Genomic DNA, 20472 nt, shown 5'->3' on the forward strand with positions numbered 1-20472 from the left:
GGGAGCAGAGGTCATAAAGTAAAGGGAGGCCTTTTGAGCCAATGAGTAGCTAGAAACCTGTTTATCCAAAGAATTTGATAAGAAAGAAGCCCTGCTTCTTTGAAGACCTTGGAGGGAAGTATAAAAACTGCTCAGCATTTCCTGGTGTTGTCTCACTCACTTTACAGCGTAACTTCTGTGTGGTGACTGGGTCCTTCTTGCAAGAATGAATACTTTTATAAAAGACAGTTTGGTTTCAGAGTGTCTCTAACACATTGATGATGGTTTGTTAATTTTTGCCACAACATACTCAAGTAAAGTACATATACTCAAAAAGTTACTGTCCACCTCTTATTAAGGCAGGAAGCTTTTCCCGCTGTGGTTTACTGCCTCATCTGTCCGCGGCTGGGAGCATGATGTTGACCTCACTTTTATCTAATTAACTCTCCCTGAATCCTTATTTCCTTCCCCCTCCTTTCAAGAGTCACATACCCCTATCTATCTACTGCCTGACTCCCATTACAAATTCCTAACATTCCCCTGACCTGAAGAACTATGGTTATAATCTTACAAAATTCAGTCAATCAACAGCATGTAGAGAGGTTTTTAAAAACATTACAATCTATATCAGTTGGTTTGATTAATTCAAATTAGAAGCTGATTATGGAAGGGTTTATCATTCTATAAGTTGAAAAAAATGATTGACATTTCAAGCATTACATCATAAGTGCCTCTAGTTACACCATAAGAAGTCATTCATCACCATCTCAAATGTCAGACTATGCACATTTACCAATCAAAACATTCAATTTCATATCCCCACATGACTCCCAAGCTCTGTGGTTATCCCTCCATAATTGTTCAAGAAACTTTGACTTTATTGTTGGAAAGCCCAAGAAAATAGTACAAGGCAGTTCAGCATGAGTCCAAGAAAAAATATCTGCAGGGAGCCTCTGTGACTAAAGTCTTTGTTCACACTTTAGTCTCTTCATGAAAAGACAAGCTAAAGGATGAGCCACATCGAAAGGAATCTGAGATCATGTTGCTGCATATATTTTCACTCAGAGTCTCAAACTGTGGCTGTCGTATCTCTGTGAGGTATCTCTGTTCTTTGAACTACGATGGTAATTTCCTTTGGTAGTGCTTTATTTTATAGCCCTGTTCCATTTGTAGCTAGCAAAATACTATGTACTAATTATAGTAATTACAATAACTGGGTAATAAGGTACTAGTCTTAACCCATGACGTTACTAGTTATTATTAGAGTATTTTCTTAGAAAAGTACACTGTAAGTGCACATACTGTGAAATAAAGTGCAACACAAGTAAATAGTAATTCATAACATACGGACTGCTATATTATAAACTTTAAAGGCTGTTAAAGTAAACTTCATACAAAAAAATCACACAAAATAAAGTGACAGGACTATCAGCGTTTTGAGATAAGACTAATCCTCACAGGCAAGTGCTGTACAGTAGCTTGTTCCAATACACCGCACCAAACACCTGGTTTGAATCAGAGGAGGGCCACAGCCAGAATGTGCAATGTTTTCCCCCGTTGCTGCTCTGTAAACATTTAGATAATAGTGTGAGACTACCACCGTCTAAACCACTTACAGCCTCCTGCATCTGCACACCTATTTATCTGTTTATTCAGTTGCAGGAAGTATCCAAGCATATCTTTAGATGAACAAAATGGTGCATATTTTGAATATGTGATTTGTATGCATTAAATCTGCATTAAATCTGACAAAAGGACTGTGTGAAAAAAAAGGAAAGTGAAAGGGAACAGCTGAGGAAAAATAAATGACATCATTGTCGAGAAGCAAGGCCTCAGAGAGGGCTCGACTGTGTGTTTCTGACTCTTATCTTCCCACAACTTCTTATTTTGGGATTAATCTTTTACAGCTTTGGTTTACAGCCCTCTCTCCCTCCAAATGGGGCCGTGACTGAGTGTGATGATGACCTCACCCTGTTTCTACTAAACTCTCCCTACTCTTCTCCTCCCTCAACCCCCCCTCTCGCTTTCTCATAGTCTGTGCAGAAGTGAGGCTTTGCAAGAGTCACGTTCAACACAGTTCCTCCAGTCTGCATCTCAAAAGTCTCTCTAGAGTGTCTCAGAACAATTCAGACTGGACCATTTTAGCTTAACAGACTGTTAACTGACTTGGTTGACTTCAGGCTTGTAATTTTATCAGAAGTTGCAGAAGAAGGATTCTTTTAAATAATGACAATGATGTTTTATTGTTTTATGGTCATTTGCTCCTCATTCTGATGATTAAAGCAAGAAGAGCAATGAAGAGGATCCAACCTTTTACTATCGGGACTAAGTTATCTGTCCCCTCCGAGACAAAATGTTTGGATTATGTGGGAATCCACCTTCCTGTACCGGGTCTGGACTGCTGTGAACTGAGAAACGACTCAAACGATGACAATTATTCCTTCCATCAGGAGAGAGTGTCCACATCTACACCAGTGGAGGGACTTTCAGACAATATTAAAGAGGAAGATGACAGGGATTCTGTGTCCCCATCAACTTCTTCCAGATCTATCAAGAAGATTGCTATGTGTGCAAACGCTGAAAGCCAGATCAACTGCCATGTCGCTGACTTTAACGAGACAAACTATGAGACGAACAAGCCAAGTACTTCTACTGAAAAGCTGTTTCTAGTTGAGGAAAGACTGATTGACAAGTCTGGTGCACAGCTAGAGGTGAGCAAGAATGCATTGTTTTCATGTGTTGGACATGATGTTTCTTAGCTGGAAATTATTTACCCATATAGTCTACATACAGTATTTAAAAATTTGTGTATGTATATATATATATATATATAAATTTAAAATACTGTATGTAGACTATGTGTAAATATACATTTAAATATACATACAGTATGTAATATATATATATATATATATATATATATATATAATTTTTAGAGTGTGTATATATATATATATATATATATAGGCAATATAAATATATATTTTTTACATTTTTATTCAATATTTTAATTTAGAATAATACATATTATAATATATATAATAATAAGTATAATAATACATATTACATCTATCTATCTGTCTATCTATCTATCTATCATACATTTTTGTCATTTGATACAATATTTTAATTTATAATAATACATATTATAATAGGTCCAATACATCCCACTGAATGCTATTTTACAAACAAGAAAAAAAAAGACAAAAAACGTCTGCAGGATCATAAGATCATAAAAACCTCAACAGCATTTGCATTCTTTTCGAATGAATTTAGTTTTTTAACTGGCATCACAACATATTTTTCACAGGCGTCACAGCTCTGTATTTGTTTTTTTACGAGCTGTTTGTTAAATTGTTACAGTTACCGCCTGCCCATGCACTCACTCCACAGTTTCCCACTGCAAAACTAGAAATGCAGCTTCTCATAGCATGCACAAATGAGTACAACAAGAACACATTGTCTTATTGTGAAAGGAAGAAAAAAAAACTGTGTGGATTATTACAGTTTTGCACACTGTGCTCATTGAGATGAGGTCATAGCCAGGCCCCTCATTACACAAGCACACAGCCGAAATGAACTGGTAATTTCCACAAAAAAATGGGAAGTAGTTATAAACTGGAACACAGAGGGAAGGAATCGAGATTAAACTGACGATAAAACATGGCACAACTACACTAATGATGGCGAGTAATATTTAAACTATTGGTCGCGATGCACTTTGTGGGTAAATAAATGGCAAATGATGTTACAGTATTCCACAAGTTAAACTCGATTCCTGTTTATATGTAAGAGGTAAAGCCATAATATAAATCTTAGAGGGCAAATGTGGTTTGCCCACTGTTACAGAATTTTAACACCATGTGCTGAGGATGCAGTCATCGCAGTGGTGCAGAAGACAAGTTAAGAATTGCAAGATTTGCAACGTTAAGCACCACCGCTAATGGATGAGATCATTATTTGGAAGTACCACACCTTGCTGCAGGCTCATGTATTGTTGGTGGGCCAACAGACTCTGATCCTGCTATTAATGTGATTTAAATCTAAAATACATCATAAAAATCCCCCGGGTGTTCTAAACACAGGTGCATAAATATGAGGTGTTTGCTGAGGAGATATTTGATACCGCTGAAGAAAATGTATTGGCATATCATCTAGTTAGCAATCTTTTCGAATCAATTTGGCCTTCAATCTGTACTTTATGTACCCAAACAAACAACAGGATTTTATTGCCTAACAGCTGAGAAACTGCAGAAGAACCAAAACTTGGTGTGCAAGACAAATTAGTTGGAGCAACATAGAATGATGCAAGATATTTTGGGAGATTTACGAAATGAGAAATAGTCTGTTGGTCAAGAGCATACACTGAAAAATAATTGGTCTATAAACAGCTTTCACTCAGAAATTGCTAGTTCACAATAAATTAAAAGGGAATATATATATTACACTGCAAATGAAACCCATAACTGGTTGGACAATATTACTATAAAAAAACTACTTATTACTTAAATCACTTCAAAAATAACTAATAAAAATATTGAAAATCATAATTAGGAAAATAAATATGTTTCTTTAAAAAAAAGAATGCATGCTATATATCTTTAGACTGTGACTATATCTCATTGCAGACCGATTCATGGACTAAAGGAAGGAAGATAAGGAACCTTCATTACGATAACAGCATGCCAGCTTTCCCATGTGATCAACCAGAGGACGCGGCTCACAGTCAAAGGAGAGACCTCAAGGACATTGAGAACTCTCTCATCCAACTGACAACAAGTCTGGACTTGATGCAGGTTAAATTCATTGTAAAGATGTTTCTGTTTTGTTTATTAATGTGTCTTGTTGAACAATTACCTCATGATTGCTTAATGCATCTCCTGTGCCAGGAGGAACCAGAAAGACCTCTTCAGAACACGTCAGATGGTGTAGATTTAGGATTGGAAATGTTTAGAACAAGACAAAGCTCAGGAGACCACGTTGACAAATCGTAAGATTTCCTGGCACTATGGAGAGTAGAGAATTATTGCACTTTTGTTAGTGATACAAACTAACAGTTAGTTTCTCTGCAGGTGGCTGAAGTTGAGGTCACTCCTTAGGGACTATCATCAAGATCTCATGTTGGCACTAGATGTTTCTTCGTTTTACCAACAGGCTGACAGCATCATCGGCAGCATTAATTGGAAGGTTGAGAAAACAAGCGTTGATTAGTTTTGGTATTTAGAAAAGACCTCAAACTGTCTTTATAAATAATACAAGGACTGATCTGGAATTAATTTTGTTGCAGAGGAACCTTGTAATGGTGGGCGAGATCCAAAAAAGCGACAAAGAGAAGAGAGAAATTGCCTGTCAGATCAACGTAAGTCTATCCATGATCTCATTAGAGGAAATAATGTCTTCTTGTGTAAACCTGAATTCTGAGAACATGAAAACATATGAACCTGACACAGTCACTTTGCTTTTTTTATGTATGATTTCTCACTATACCAAATACTAGTCCGTTATATTAGTCTCACGCACAAGTTTTTTCTCTAGACTGTAGCATATGAACTCCAAATGAATGATGTCATTTCCTTCCACAACCCCACCCCTCTCTGGACAACTCTCTTTCCAGATGCTGAATGAGTCTGCGTCTCGCCTGTCAACTCTTCACCCAACCCTGGCCAAAAGAGTTACATGCAAACAGGCCGAGGTGAAGGAGAACTGGGCACTTCTCCAGGAGTTTCTCCGGTAAACAAAAGTCTCCTTACTGCCATTGTCCTCCTGTGAACAAAAAACAATAGTAAATAAAGTTGAGAGCAGTGAGATCATATTTAAGGCTTGGAATAGTACATGACATTGTGCTAAAATGGAATCCATAATTGTCAGCAACCAGGAGTTGAGCTGACATGTGGTTTAGTGATGTAATGTTATGGTCTTTTATTTCGATATTGACCTATTGCAGACTCTTAGATCATGAATCGTAGATGTTGTTTTGATGCAATTGCTATGTATTTAGTTTCAAACTTAATTACATGTTGGTCCTGAGATTAAGCCTTTGGCAGTTTATGCAATCTTTTTAATGTGTGATTCTGTTATAAGTATTCAGCAGGACACATATCACTAAGAACTTACAAAAATATTATTTTGCTTACTGAATGATTTTTAGATCATTTTTCTAGACTACGCATGTCTGGTTTAAAACGTTGCCAATACCATTAAAGGAAGCTGTAATTAGTGGCTGAGCTAAAGTCACCCTTTACAAAATATCACATTGGATCATGGCTGTTATCACAGAACAGTCAACAGCTTTAGACACAGAATTCCATGGAAACTCAGTCACATTGGAGTGTGACCTCTGTGACCTCAATAGTATGTCTTCTGAAAGTGTTAGAGAGGAGATACAGAGGAACTGAATGACAGGATCTGAAAGAAAAGGTGGTTGTAGATGAACAAAGGCTATAATAGCGTAAGATTTAGTCTCTGTAGTACTGGTGCAGATGTGAGGAATATCTCATATGTATGGTATGAAGATATGATGAGAGACAGGTACTCTATTAAAACGCATCTGGACGAATGTGCCCGTGCACTGAGGAAGGAACTGATAAAAAATAACTGTCTGAATATATGTCATAAATCTCACTATTAAGGCAACTAATTCAGATAAACACAGAAAGTTTAAAACAACTAAGCAGAATAAAATAAACTATACATATAAAATCAAAATTAGAGTTTTTTTTTTGTTTTACGTCTGTAAGGCTTTTGAAAATTCACTTTTAGCAGATACACATTTATAAAATTTTATTACACAATTTTATTACATTTATCTTAAAAGTCTTTCTATTCTAGGAAATGGAACAAAAATATTGATTGATTATTCCAAATTTACACCAACTGAAAACACACGTACACAAAAGACACATATATGGCCTTATAAACTAGTCATTTGTAATTATAAAATACAAAATTCAGACTGACATGTCCTTAACACAATCTGCTTGCTGTCACATTGTTCTCTATAGGGCACAGCTGATTGGTTCCTGCTGTAACAGCAGTCAATGAGCTTGCTGCTCAACTTTCAAATACCTGGTCAGCGTAGCAGTACGCAGCACTCTTTCAGAAACCCGTCACCTTCCCCAGCTCCGGCTGTCTAGATCTGCTAAGGGTAATTCATGTATGGTATACTGTACAGCAGCAGCATGCCTTATTTGCTCACAGCAGTGTGTCGTCTATAGGCCAAGTCCTGTACTTGCTCTGCAGCAGCAGCAGCGTAGCAGATCTATTCCGCCAAGACCAAACATATTAGCACTGTCGTTCATTACCATGTCAAACTCTCTGAGAGTTGTCATGACAGAAATATATATAACTTTGGAAAAATTAGGAAATAACGGAGGAATGGACCTTTGTCAGGTTAGACGCCATATTGAATTGATGAAAATGAAAATGAGGTATGGATAGACATACAGTCTTTACAATGGCATGTACTGTATAAAGGTCCTAGCTGACGTAATTTTCACAACTCACAACTTTTAAAACTGTTATGGAGTTTTTTGCTACTGAAAGTTTTCTTTCGGAAAGATGTTTCGTCAGCAACAAAGGTACAATCCGTTGACGTTGACCACACGGAATTCTATCCCTCACAGCCTCATTGTCATTCCTGTCCAAAAAAAGAAATATGCCGCTATATGTTTTGGTAATGAGAGTAAACCCACAGCAGCCAATACCTACATAAATAGTGCCATGTTGATTGCTCTAATTACTGTAGGTGGCGCTATACACCAATTGTTAGTTATTCGGCATTAAATGAATTAGCTATTTTTTTTAAATGCAGCATGTTGGCTTTGTTGACGGAGATGGTTACATTCCTTTTTGGCTCTTTCAACAAGTCCTCTATCACTAGCTCTGCAAACACACCTTTCCTGAAACTATGAGCTAACCAGACAAGAAGGAGGTGACATCATTGCTTGCATATCCTGCCAACGGTAATATCTACCCAAACCAAAACAATTGCTGCAAAATTTCGTCCAGGATTACATAAGCAGCAGAGATATGGTGTTAGTGATCTGTGTATATTTTTATATTTTCAATCTGCAAGTTGTTAGGATTAAAGATTTACAGTCTACTGACTTGTATGGTCAAAAATGATGATGAAATATCATATGTTTGAAATGTTTGAAGAGTAATGATGCCTCGGTGGTGCCATTAGAGGTAATGTTTTGTTCCACTTCTACAGGAGCCAGAAGACGGATGTGTCTTCAAAACGTCCATCAACTTTACCCGTTGATCCTCCAACCACATGCCCTGACTCACAGAGCTTTGCTAGAAATGAGGGTCACAGCATAATGGGAAAAGACGTCAAAGAGGAGCAAAACCGTCTCAGAGGATTTGAGGTTAGTTGCACTGCCTCCAAAAACATATGTTAGCGTGTGATTATAAATGACCAGTCATGACCACAGAGAAAAGTAGATTGGTCTGAAATTTCTGTTCGGTGAGACAATCATTTACAATGAGGCTTTAAACTTGTCTCATTTGACACACAACCTTCTATCTAGACAATGATATTACTTTAGTTTTAAGTTGCAAAGTTAGAAAAAAGTGAAGAGTTCAAATCATCCTTGAGAATGATGGGAATGAGAATGTAAATGACCTTCAGCAAAACCACAACTGAATCCTCAAGTCCAATCATATTGGCTCTCCTATGGGTACTTATGTGATTTCTGTAGAGGCCTGTTTCTGCCTCAGATTAAATAAAAATAATAATAAAAGTAAGGTGAGATGAAGTTTAAGATAATAAAGTCACATTTTATATATAAAGTTAAACTGTCATATATAAAGTCACAATTACCTTATGTAAATATAAAAACATAACGTTACATATTTTTTTAAGTTGAATTAGGCTTCTCCATATATCACATAACAAATAAATACCATGCAAACTTACCACCATAATAACAGGGCATTGTGAGTAGTTGCAGGGCGTTGCTATGCTGTTGCTAAGATGTTTTAAGTTTTTTAAAGCATGTTGCTATGCGGTTACTGAGATATTTTAAGTGGTTCAAAGCATGTTGCTATGCGTTTGCTGAAGTGTTCTAAGCATGTTGCTATGAGGTTGCTAAAGTGTTTTAAATGATTTTAAGCATGTTGCTATGTGGTTGCTAGAGTGTTTTAAGGACAAAAAACGTACAAATGTCTTGAAAAACAACATCTAAACAATGTCTTGATGTGTAGTATAAGTGGACTAATTGACGTCTGGTCATTGAATTATTAGAAAATAATCTACACCCAAGGTGTAACAGCCATGATGTGCATTACCATCTCATGTGTGCATTATTTTCTAATGATTCAACGGCCTGATTGAATCTGTTATTCAATCAATTATTATTAAACATATTGTATGCCTCAACATGTAATTCAGCAGTGCTCTCAAGGGCTGTGGGCCCATAGGATGTGGAGTCCAGTTGAGGAATGTTCTGTAGGGAGTCGAGGCTCACTGTCGGAGAGCAGCTGTTCCAAGCTGGACAATATCTCGGAAAAACAGGACAGGAAGAGGTGCAATTAGTTTTTTATTTCACAATGAATATGTGGATTGACTGATGAAGTAAATGATCCGTAATTGTGTGATGTCATTTCATACAATGGATTTCAAGATGCAGTTGTTGAGTAAAGTTTGATAAACAGTTAATGCTTTCCCAGCTGTATCGCCCAGATGGCTCAAACAACCACTGTTTCTGCTCAAGATTGTTTCATACCCAATAAGCTGGTGAAAGAGTCAAAGACATCCACTGGAATGGTAATACGATTTCAAGATTTTTTCATAACAATGCACTAAACTGATAAATTATCTCACTTATCTCTTTTCATCTCCTTTTGAAAATGAATAAAGAATGAAGAGCATGACTGCTCAAAGCAAAGACAAGACCACAAAATAGAGGAGCTCCTAAGCCAGGTGGAGGTCCTTTGGGATGCTCTGCTGATGAAATATGGAGAGAACAATCAGACTGAACCAGTGGAAAAAAAACAAACTGGAGATAAAGCCGCACAGATGGTATCAGAATTCACACTTTCAGACCATCTCCCGGAAAATGTAGAAGGCGGCAGTTCAGGAATGCTTGAAAAGTTCCTTGAACTTCTGGATCCCACCGGATATCACAAAAAGAGCCAAGTAAACCAAACATCATATACAATATAAAACCTCTAGTTTTAAGTGTTATTGTTTTTTTCAAAAACATGAGCATAAAAAGAAAAATGGAGCACACTCTGTTTCAGACTCATAACATGATGTTTCTGTGTATGAATTTTAGAAAATGTAATGAATACAGGTCAGGACCACTTACACAATCGTGTATCTGCTTTAGGATGTTCCTGGACCACTGCATAGGCAAGAAATAGCTGAGGATGCAGAAATGTCACTGGATCTACTGAATCATCAAACTGATCAAGAAAGATCCCAGCAACAGGACCAGACCACTGGTGAACTACAAAGCTCGGTAAAATTTGAGCTTGTTTCACAAAGCGATGTCCAACATCAACCTGATATTAAAAATATACATATAAATAAATGGCATGCACAATATTTCACCAATTTGTATCACACTGCTAATAATTTTTTCCAAAACATCTTTTGCAGCTATCTCAAAAAGGTTTTGGGAAATTTAAGGCACATGTCAAATTTATAAATTATTGATTATGTTCAAATTATTATACAGTAACTATATTTTATAGTAACTATTAGTAGTTACTTTGGGAATATTTTGTTAAAATACTAATATATAATGATAATAATAATACGAAAAGTAAAGTTAATTCAGTGAAAATGCCTAGCATCATTAGTTTAAAGATGCCAATTGGTTGATATTTTATGAATTGCCATTAAAAGGCAAAGTGTTCAGACATTTTTTGTGGCTACTGCATGTTTTTTCATAGTCAATCACATATCAGTTAAGAGCAGATTTATCTTTCCTCAGCTATCTAATCTAACACTGCGGATAAACCAGCACCTCTGCCGCTGTGCTGAGCTCAGTATGGACCTTCTGGACATAGAAGCAGATATGGCTGTGCTTTGTGACTCTGACATCAGTGGTCTGGAAGGGCTACAGGAGCAGCAGGATGACCTGGAGGTCAGATAATAAAAAAATACATTTACTATTGTATTCTAGAACTTATCACTATTTGAATGACCCCAGAGCAGTAATTAAAGGGATAGTCCACCCAAAAATGAAATTTCTGTCATTACTTGTTACAAACCTGTGTGAGTTTCTTTGTTCTGCAGAACCAAAAAGAAGATATTTTGAAGAATGTTGGTAACCAGATAGTGAACGGTAGCCATTATTTCCATAGTATTTTTTCCTACTATGGAAGTCAATGGCTATCGTCAACTTTCTGATTACCAACATTCATCAAAATATCTTCTTCCTGCAGTAGTTAAAGATACGCCCTGCTTTTTAAGTATTAAAAGGTTGCTAAGATTAAACAGTAGCCTATTAAATTAATTATAGGTTACATATAAGGAATTTTTCCCACTGCACCCTGAAATGGACTGAATGAGCTTTAAGTCATAAATGTCACACTTTTAATCAGGTTGTCATTCTAATTAATAAAATTTTTGTCTCACAAAGGCTCATTATAATATCATTGAGTCAGAGGTGAGAGAGATGGAGAGACTAGCCAGACAGATACATGTTCCTTCCCCAGAGGAGAGAGACCCTCTCAGGGAAGAAGTTCAGGTGATCCTGCAGGCTTGGGAGGAAGTAGGCCGCAACATGACCGAGAACAGAGGCCGCCTGGAGAAGTTTCACCAGATTCAGGACTACTTTGAAAACTATCTTGCCATGATGTAAGATAGAACGTCTGACTAATTTTGATAATTATACATTGTGAATATTTCATGTTTAATGTCAACAACTTACGCAGGAAATACTGTCCCATATGTGGTTTTGTTATATTATATTAGTTTAGCACGGTCTCTCTTCTTGTGTCCTTTAGTACGTGGACAGAGAACACCAGATCCTGTATCCTTGCTGGCAGCTCTGCTTGCAGAGAGAGTGAAATTGCAGAGATTGATCACTGCATTGAAACAAAGCTGGATGAGTTTAGCAAACTGGCTGCAGCTGGTCAAATTCTTATGCAAGATGAGAGTCACTTTAAAGACATTGTGAGTGTGTGATTGATTTACTCACTATTACCACATGGTCATCTAAAAGCGATGTCAACTGTCTTGCGGCATCCATCTGCAGAATGTTCGTTATGATGATGTTTTCTTGATTAACATCTTCCTGTCTCTAGATCAAGGAGAGAACAGATGAGTTGCAAAGCATGCTGGGCTGGATCCAGGTGAACTGGCACGCTCAAAGAGAGCAGGTTAAAAGAAACAAGGATGGGAGATCAGAGTCAACAAATGATCCTGCTCAACAACAGGTTTCTAAATTTTTTCCTGACATCTTTTACAAATTATGTCATTTAAAACATGTAAGGGATATGTGATCATTATGGCAAAATTAACCCCATCAGGATCTTGTATCACCCTGAAGGGGTCTATTTTGCAATAATGGCATCTGACTGCACATTATCCAGCTTAATACACAAATGTTTATTAAATAAACAAAAAAAAGCTTGAATTACCTTATTATTTGAGAGGAAAAAGTGATACCAGAGATTTAAAACACAAATACGTTGAAATCCTTTACTTAGGACAACATTCTCTTAAATAGTTTAGTTATTATTTTAAAAAATCACAGCAAAATTCTGCGTACATATCAGAATCATGCATGTTAGATAACGTCAAAATTTTAAATAATGCAGTGTGCGTTAATCCCTCATTCATAAAATATTTATCTTATTTTAAATAAATACATATTTATTTTATTTTTTAAATAAAAAAATAAATACACTATAATTTAATTGATTAATAATACAATTAAAATACTATTATTTTTGTACTTATTTTTTTCCCCCTTGTTTAGGCTATGCCTTTCAAAAATCCTTCTGATAGTATGTGCAGTACAAATGGAGAGGTCAAAGGAGGTGCCAGTGAAACACAGTCATCTCAAAACAACTTTGAGGAACAGAGTGTGAGACATGATGTATCCAGTGTTGTCAGTCAGGAGTCCTGCCTTTCAAAGACATCTCTAGGCTCTAGCATCTGTCTCATTTTGACCTTTGATGAACAGTCTTCAGGCATCAACCAAGTGACAAAGCAATGGTCACCCATCAATAATGACATACAAGAAGAGTCAACAAGCAGCTTTCAGGCGGACAGACATCAATCACAAGACAAAAACTCAATGCAAATGCAACAGTCACAAGAAATGCTTTTGGTGAAATGGCCGAATGAATCACTCATGAGTAAAGAGACCCAACAAAATTCATCTTTTTGGAATCTTGGACAATTGCAAAACAAAAACCACGGAGAACCCGTCCAGTCACTAAGCAAACAGGAAGTATCCAGCCTTTTGTCTCCATGTAACACTGAATCATCTTTTTGCAACCACCCAACAGAGAATCTGCAGTCCATCAACAACCAATCTAATCTGCGATTATCACCAGACGATGATCAGGTGCAAAAACTATCAGTCATGCATCAAGCACAAAACCCTCAGTCACCAACCTACAAACAAGACTTGATGCGAAATGCAACATACAATAATCTAGAAACAAACCAAAACCAAAGCGACGACCACCTGCGGCATGAAGTGACAGCTGAAGTCACTCACAGAGTAAGTAAGACTTCAAAAACTGCGTTAACTTCAGCCACATTCCAAAATGAGCTCAAAGCTCGCACACAAACCAGACATGCATGTGCTTATTATTCTCCCGGCTCTGTACATCCTGTCCCATGTGGTAAAACAATGACCTCATGATTAAGTTTCCATGGCATGGCTTTGAAAAGCCTCCTGGTGGTGTGTATTGTAATAATGCGCTGTGAAGCCGCCATATAGGATTTATTAACTTGGCATGCAATCATTTTAGTCATGCATCAGCTATTGCCATCACAGCTGTGTGTGTATGCATACAAGAGCCATATAATTTTCAGTTCACAGAACGCTTGTGGGCCATTACAACTGACCGTGGGTTTGTTTTTCTGAGATTGTAAGTTGCATCTCAGCTTATCTAAAGTTTTGCATCCATCTTTCTATGGCAGGTGTTCACGTATTTACACGTCTCGGATAGTTACAGATCTGCAGGACGAGTCTTGGAGGTCCTATCCCCACCACATGCAGAAGGGCAGGACATGACAAACTCTGAGTTGGGTTCCTCCTCAGTTCAATCGGCCTCCTCCTTCTCGCAAAATGTCACAGCTGAAGGAGGAATGGTTTACAATCACAACAGATTCAAGGCTAGTTCTTTGTTCAAGATTAAAGAGCCGATCAGAAGTAAGGAGGATGAGCAGAGAAGAAACTCTACACCTGGCACTGTAAGATTGGAAAGGTCTGGCAAATCTTTAAGCATTTTCAGGCGGAGGTGTAACACTTGGCCAGAAGGAGAACGGAAAGCGAAAGAAAGTCATTCAAACTCTAATCTTCAGGTTTTCATTAAAAAAAACATGTTACCGGTGGATTCTGTCATTGATAACAAATCCAACCCTTTTCCAGAAGACAATTTGCCCAATGCCGTCAAGACTTCAAGTGGAGCAGTTAAAAACATCTGCTCTTATTTGTCTCTAGGATCCACTCTTAGCTTCAGTCTTCCCAAGAGCTTTCACAACAGTGTCTCGGACAAGGAAAATAAAGAGGAGATTGAACCTGTACAGATTAATGATGACTCAAACAACCAAACATTACCATCAACTCGAAATTCACAATTAGAACTAGAGGTGGAACCAATGATTCATATTCGACAAACTGAAATAAACCCGGCAGATATGGAAGATTCTGAGGTCAAGACCCAGCAATTGAACCAAGTTTATGAAAACACAGAACCTGCCTTGAGGGTTTTCACATTAGTTGAATATGAAGGACCTGATAATGATTCCTCAAGCTGTCACAAAGCCTCTCCTCCAGTGGTCAATGGTTCCCCAACAGTCAGTCAATGCAGGCCTCTATGTCCTTCTTCATCATGTGGTCACAATTGCTTTAGTGTTCATACCAAAATAAAAGACCTGAATGGCCACTTATTCAACACGTCCAAACATGTGAAGATAAACGCCTCAGAAAACTTGTTCCCTAATGGCCAGGGCTCCCGTAAGAGAGGCCGTATCATAAACTGTGGTGTGAGAGACTGTGCAGTGTGTTTCAGTGATACAGTGAAAGAGACCAGAGTAGACTGTGCAGAGAAAGCAGACATCAGCACGGAGGAGCTTCTTCAGCCAGGGCACTGGCTGTTTCAGCAGGAGGAAGAGGAACTGGAAGATATCTGGAGAGGAAGAGTGGGTAATCTCACTTCAAACTGTGCTGTGGAAAAAAATACAGATGAAGAAACAGGTAGGAGATGATTCTTACAATAAAGGTTAATGACTGATATTGAGTTTGTCATATTTTTTTGTTTTCTTGTTAATTTCAAACTGCAAATTGCACGTATATAATGATTATATACACTTTAGTTCAAACGTTTTTACAGAAATGAATACTTTTATTTAGCAACGGCATAATAAATTGAACAAAAATAACATTTACAGTGTTACAAAATATGAAATGTATATATATATAAATGTTTTCACTAAAATATAAGCAGCACAACTGTTTTCAACATCGATAATAATATAATAGATGTTTCTTGAGCACCAATGACTTGAGTAATGGCTGCTGAAAATACAGGTTTGCGTCCAATCATCCAATTAATTGGTCATCACTGAAAATGATTTGATAGAATATTAGACAATAGCCGTTCTTTGGAGACACTGACATGTCGTCATATGGTTCACTCCTGCCATATTCATATTAGTGGCCAGACTATGTGACCTGCCAAAGTGTGATGTGATTAGCAAATAGCTCCATCTGTTGGGCATGTGCACAGTTCAGATGATTCTTCAATACTCCATTGAGCAACATTTTATGTTTTACTTTTAATTGAGCGGTTGTTATGAATGACAACACATCTAATATAATGTGAATGTTGCATTGAAGACGTACAGTCTATGCATAAAGAGCTACAGTAATTGTATACATTTTATTGGTGGGACACCTGCAATTCTGGACGAAGAGAATGAAAAAGATAGTGTCTGTAATTGAATTAGATATTTTATGCTCCAGTTATTAATCATGAAATGATATGGCCTTTATTACACTGACAAATACTCCAGGCTGCAATAACGACAATATCTCATGGGGATGACAGGGAAATTGATCGCCATGTTTGACAGCTGTTTTGGTCCCTAAACACAGCTTTCAAAATTAGGCCAGTATTTCCCTGTAGACTTAAAATTTGCTTAAAATTGAGAACATGAATGAGTATAGGATATGACACATGCAGATTTATAATGCAAGCCAAATGAACAATTACATTTCCTCTTTTAATGGCAGGTTAATTGCTTTTGTTTTTCATTTGCAGGACTATCAATCAAAACCAGCAGGGGACAGGTAGCACACCCACTCCATGGATGAGATGGTTATTTTGCCCATGTAACCCCGTCACATCATTGGCAAGATGGGTTATTTCAAGGATGGGATCGTTTTGAACATCTCATTATTTATCTGCTCTGCATTTACTTGCTGTACATGTATTATTGTATTTCAGTTGTATTCTTCTCTATATCAACATGGTAAATATAATGCAAAACTGTCATTCTGAAGGTTGATCCAAGACCCACTGTATAGACTACAGTGCAGACACACAATAGAAGTTTGAAATTACCATTGCCTAACTCCAGGTGGAGTCCTTGTCCTGCTTATAGCATTAGGTAAGCACAGCGGAAGGTTTAACCCATGTACAATAAAAAGGCATTGTACATACCCATTTCGAGCTAACAATAGAATCATCAGACCTAGAGATATCATCCTGCTGATTCACGGAGGAAATAATAACAAGACTGTCATGAGAAGAAACTTGGATATATGGCACTCCTTCATAACCAGACTCTATTGTAATAAGCTGTACATCTCAGAAAACAGTTTGTAAATCACTATCATGGAGCATATATGCCATTGAAGGGATTATTAATGTGTTTGTGTGGCCATAAAGTGCTGTTTTGTTATTCTCACTCTTACATCGTTCACTATTTTGCACAAAATAAAACTGAAACCACATGAGTGTCAGTGTGACTTGTATGTGGATTGCTTCAAGCCAATGTAAAGAAAACATGTAAGATATTTAGGTCACTGTAAAAGCAATTTACAGTCCTGGAAACACAACCCTTGTCAACCTACATGTATAAGATGACACATATCACAGGGTAGCTCCCGTCAGATTTAAAAATAACTTGACATTTTACTAGAGCGTGTAAGATTATTAATACCAATAATATGAGGCTTACATTATCAAAATTCAATTTGTGACAAATTAACCCACTTTTGCAGGAATTTCCCTACAAAAGCTGTTAATTTTTGATTCAGTTAAATTTTGAAAAATGTAGGAGTATTTTTTTAAGTATGCTGCCAATTAAATTTAAGGAAACTCATTGAGACTGGTTTTTGTGTATTGTGAAATTGAGTTACTACACAATCTGTTGATGTCATAATGCAAAAAGAAAATGTAACAATTACATTGTACGAAACACCAGGCTTTATACTAATTTTTAAACAACTTTTTTTTTTTTTTTTTTACTTTACACTGGCTATTTACTTTCACTTAGATGTCAAGTAAACACTGTAGTATTTAATAATGAATTGCACAAAATTCATTCTGTCCATATCCACTGTTCACATCCATTCTACTGTTGCAAAATGTTGCTTCAAGGCAAAAAATAAAACACATTCAAGCAAATCCTCATTAAAATTATTTATAACACTAAATGTGATTTTGAAGGGTGGAAAATTGCTCAAGGGGAAAACGTCTCCCCCATAACAGAAAAGTTTTTAAAATGACCACCAGGATGTAGTGTAACCAAGTCTAAGCATTTTGCTTGTTCATTCAACGTCATCCCCCCACTATTAATTGCCATCTAGAATGCACAATGTGCTTGTAAATATAGACTATGAGTTAGAGGCATTTTCATGGATTAAATGATTGTTTGCTTAGAAATTCTTATTAAAATGTAATTTAAAAAGTTGACGTTTATAGAACTCTATTTATCATCCCTAAAAAAATATTATTTAATAGGCTTATTTACATGGTTGATATAATTTACTCAACATGAGACTACATAAATGAGTCTCACAACATCGTTCCAAACAGCCCCTTTAAAGTCAAAGGGCGAGATTGACAGGCCAGATAGCAAATTATAATCCTCTATCAAAGGAGGAGGAGTTCTGTGTACACTACGGCGAATCAGCGCTAAGAGGAGGCGGGCTTTGTGCCGGCGGGGCTGTCAGTCAGCCGCTCGCTGTGTCCTGAGATCTGTTGAGTTTTTGCGCTTCTATTGTGGAAGGCGCGTCTCTTTGGGAAATAACGCGTGTATTGACACAAGGAATCGTTCGTTGTATGATTTTCCACCTACAATGGGATTGTCGTCTCGTCTTTGGCGAGGTAAGATGATTAACAATTTGATCTGTCTCTTGTATTTGAACTTGTTCCGAAAGAAACTTTTTAGGTGAACTCCACGGAGAGTGTTTTGTCCATCCATCCGGCTCCACAGCGCGCGTGTGTTTTTGGTTTTAACAATAAATGCTTTTAGGAAAGCAGCGGGAAATAGTTAGTTTGCTTTGTTTTAAATAAGGTCAATTCATTTGGGTTTAGGCTATAGTCGATGTGTCGTTGCTGATGCCAGCGGGCAGTTTCGAAGCATCATACAGCGTTTGGGATGGCTTATAGGTGGAATAATAACAAAACAGCCTACAATACCTTGACAACACCTTTGATTGCACTCCAGCTGTTGTATATCAGCGATTTGCATAAAACAAGTTTAAATTTCGCTTTGTCGCTGTCTTTTCACTTTAAAACTTAGGCTAGGCTATCGTTAGTTCACCCAAAATTAAAATTGTCATCATTTACTCAATTAATTTCCTTTCAAACCCTTTTGACATTCTTCCGTGAAACATAAAAGCAATCCACACGAGTCGTTATATATATGTATATATATATATATATATATATATATATATATATATATATATATATATATATATATATATATATTCCAAGTCTTGTGACGCCATGTGATAGCTTTGTGTGAGGAACAGGGAACAGGCCGAAATTTAAGTCGCTCCACTCTCCATCACTTCAATTAAACGCTGCAGCGGAATTGTTCAGAATCGGTTTTGTCTGATTAGTGAACAAATCATTCCGCGCGTCCGAATATGCTTACTTCCCTAATATAAAGTAAGCAGAAAGCTGCAGGCCTATGCCAAATCAGTAGGATGGCAGAATACTTAGTTTCATGAAACAGTAAGCGAACTGTCTTTGGTTCAAAGTGTGAAACCAGCCATCACTTTGTTATCCCATAAGACGAGCCTTTAGATAAAAAAAAGTAAAAAATAAATAAAACATCCAACATGAGGAATGTTATTATGGGATTGGATTTATAGCCTATTGAGCTCTTGCTCACAATTCAGATTACTTAAAATTCCTGCAATCTGCAACAAAAAAAACACAACAAAAAACAGATTTAAACGAATCGGTCATTCACAAATTGGGATGGCTTCACCCACAAACTCGCCAAGAAGTGCTAGGCCAGATGTCCCAAATCTTCAGTGAATAATGACTTTTAGAATAATGATTTCGTTTTTTCTTGCACAAAGGTATGATAGGGCTTCTAACGGCTTGGGAAATAGCGTACAACTAATGCAGACTATTTTTATGTTAATTTTATGGTGATCTGGTGCTCTTTATAAAGGCTGTCAATGATTGTCATTATGGAAAATACATTCTTCAAAATATCTCTTTTTGCTGCCCATAGAAGAAAGTAAGTCAAGTTTGGAATGAGATGAGGCTTGATCTTTTTTTGTGAGAACTACTGTTTCAAAGCCTCACAGTCTCAAAGATCTTTTATAATTTTAGCAAAATGTCCACAACTGATCATATACATTTTCATTTTGAAACAAATGAGTTTTGTGTTTGTCAATAGGAAATCAGTCTGTACCATTTTGATTATCTTCAATCTAATAGCATTAATGCTCATTCTGTCACTGGTCTTCATCCTATAAGAGAGATCATCCGAAACTACACATTATTCAATGGTGTTGAAAGCCCTGCAACGGTCTGAAATGGATTAGTCTCGCTTAATTTGTAACGCTTTATGGAGAAATAGTTTTTTTTGTTGTTCCTTCAGCAGTAACCTTGGCAGCCAGCTGTTGCTCCGAACATCTTGGCAGTCTACCCAGTAAATCTGCGGTTTTATTCTCTCTCCTGGGTTTGGAGTTTTTGATGCCCAAATTGGAGGGGTTTGTGTGCTTTGCAGGCTGAAACCTTTTGTAGCTCCGCTGTCTTTGTTTTAGGTGCATCCATTATTCAAATTCAGGCAAATACTTTGTTCTCATCTGTTAGAAA

The 20472-nt window shown here is 37.0% G+C and overlaps 2 protein-coding genes across 6 annotated transcripts in view; both read left to right on the forward strand.

Moving 5' to 3' along the window:
* The first annotated feature begins 1852 nt into the window (after positions 1-1852).
* On the forward strand, positions 1853-17144 carry LOC143711779 (uncharacterized). Of its 4 annotated transcripts, none has more exons than XM_077203753.1 (18): positions 1853-2690; positions 4608-4775; positions 4869-4969; positions 5052-5166; positions 5267-5338; positions 5594-5709; positions 8192-8348; positions 9374-9507; positions 9652-9748; positions 9842-10120; positions 10314-10445; positions 10923-11075; positions 11574-11791; positions 11941-12109; positions 12241-12372; positions 12918-13670; positions 14096-15374; positions 16441-17144. In XM_077203753.1, the coding sequence occupies exons 1-18, from the start codon at positions 2253-2255 to the stop codon at positions 16491-16493; spliced, it is 4566 nt and encodes a 1521-aa protein (XP_077059868.1). In that variant the 5' UTR covers positions 1853-2252; the 3' UTR covers positions 16494-17144. The 4 variants fall into 4 exon arrangements, with proteins under 4 accessions (XP_077059868.1, XP_077059869.1, XP_077059871.1 ...); XM_077203754.1 differs by having other exon boundaries at positions 2017-2690; positions 9377-9507; XM_077203756.1 differs by having other exon boundaries at positions 2017-2690; positions 4879-4969; positions 9377-9507.
* A 1189-nt stretch (positions 17145-18333) lies between these two features.
* Positions 18334-20472, forward strand: part of sipa1l2 (signal-induced proliferation-associated 1 like 2) — a 68028-nt gene continuing 65889 nt past the window's right edge. Inside the window, exon 1 of one of the 2 annotated variants that reach the window (XM_077203757.1) lies at positions 18334-18513. The gene's annotated coding sequence lies outside the window, so the exon portion shown is untranslated. The remainder of the gene's footprint in view (positions 18514-20472) is intronic. The other variant, XM_077203759.1, reaches the window with a different exon arrangement.

This window comes from Siphateles boraxobius, unplaced genomic scaffold (genome assembly GCF_051911475.1).
Source record: "Siphateles boraxobius isolate OS27281-9 unplaced genomic scaffold, OSU_SipBor_1 5, whole genome shotgun sequence".
Taxonomy (NCBI): domain Eukaryota; kingdom Metazoa; phylum Chordata; class Actinopteri; order Cypriniformes; family Leuciscidae; genus Siphateles; species Siphateles boraxobius.

Coding starts and splice junctions, on each gene's coding strand:
- LOC143711779 (XM_077203753.1), top strand. CDS start 2,253: ATGATTAAAGCAAGAAGAGCAATGAAGAGGATCCAACCTTTTACTATC. Junction 8,349..9,373: donor ACCGTCTCAGAGGATTTGAG/GTTAGTTGCACT, acceptor CATGTAATTCAG/CAGTGCTCTCAAGGGCTGTG. Junction 11,792..11,940: donor GAAAACTATCTTGCCATGAT/GTAAGATAGAAC, acceptor TGTGTCCTTTAG/TACGTGGACAGAGAACACCA.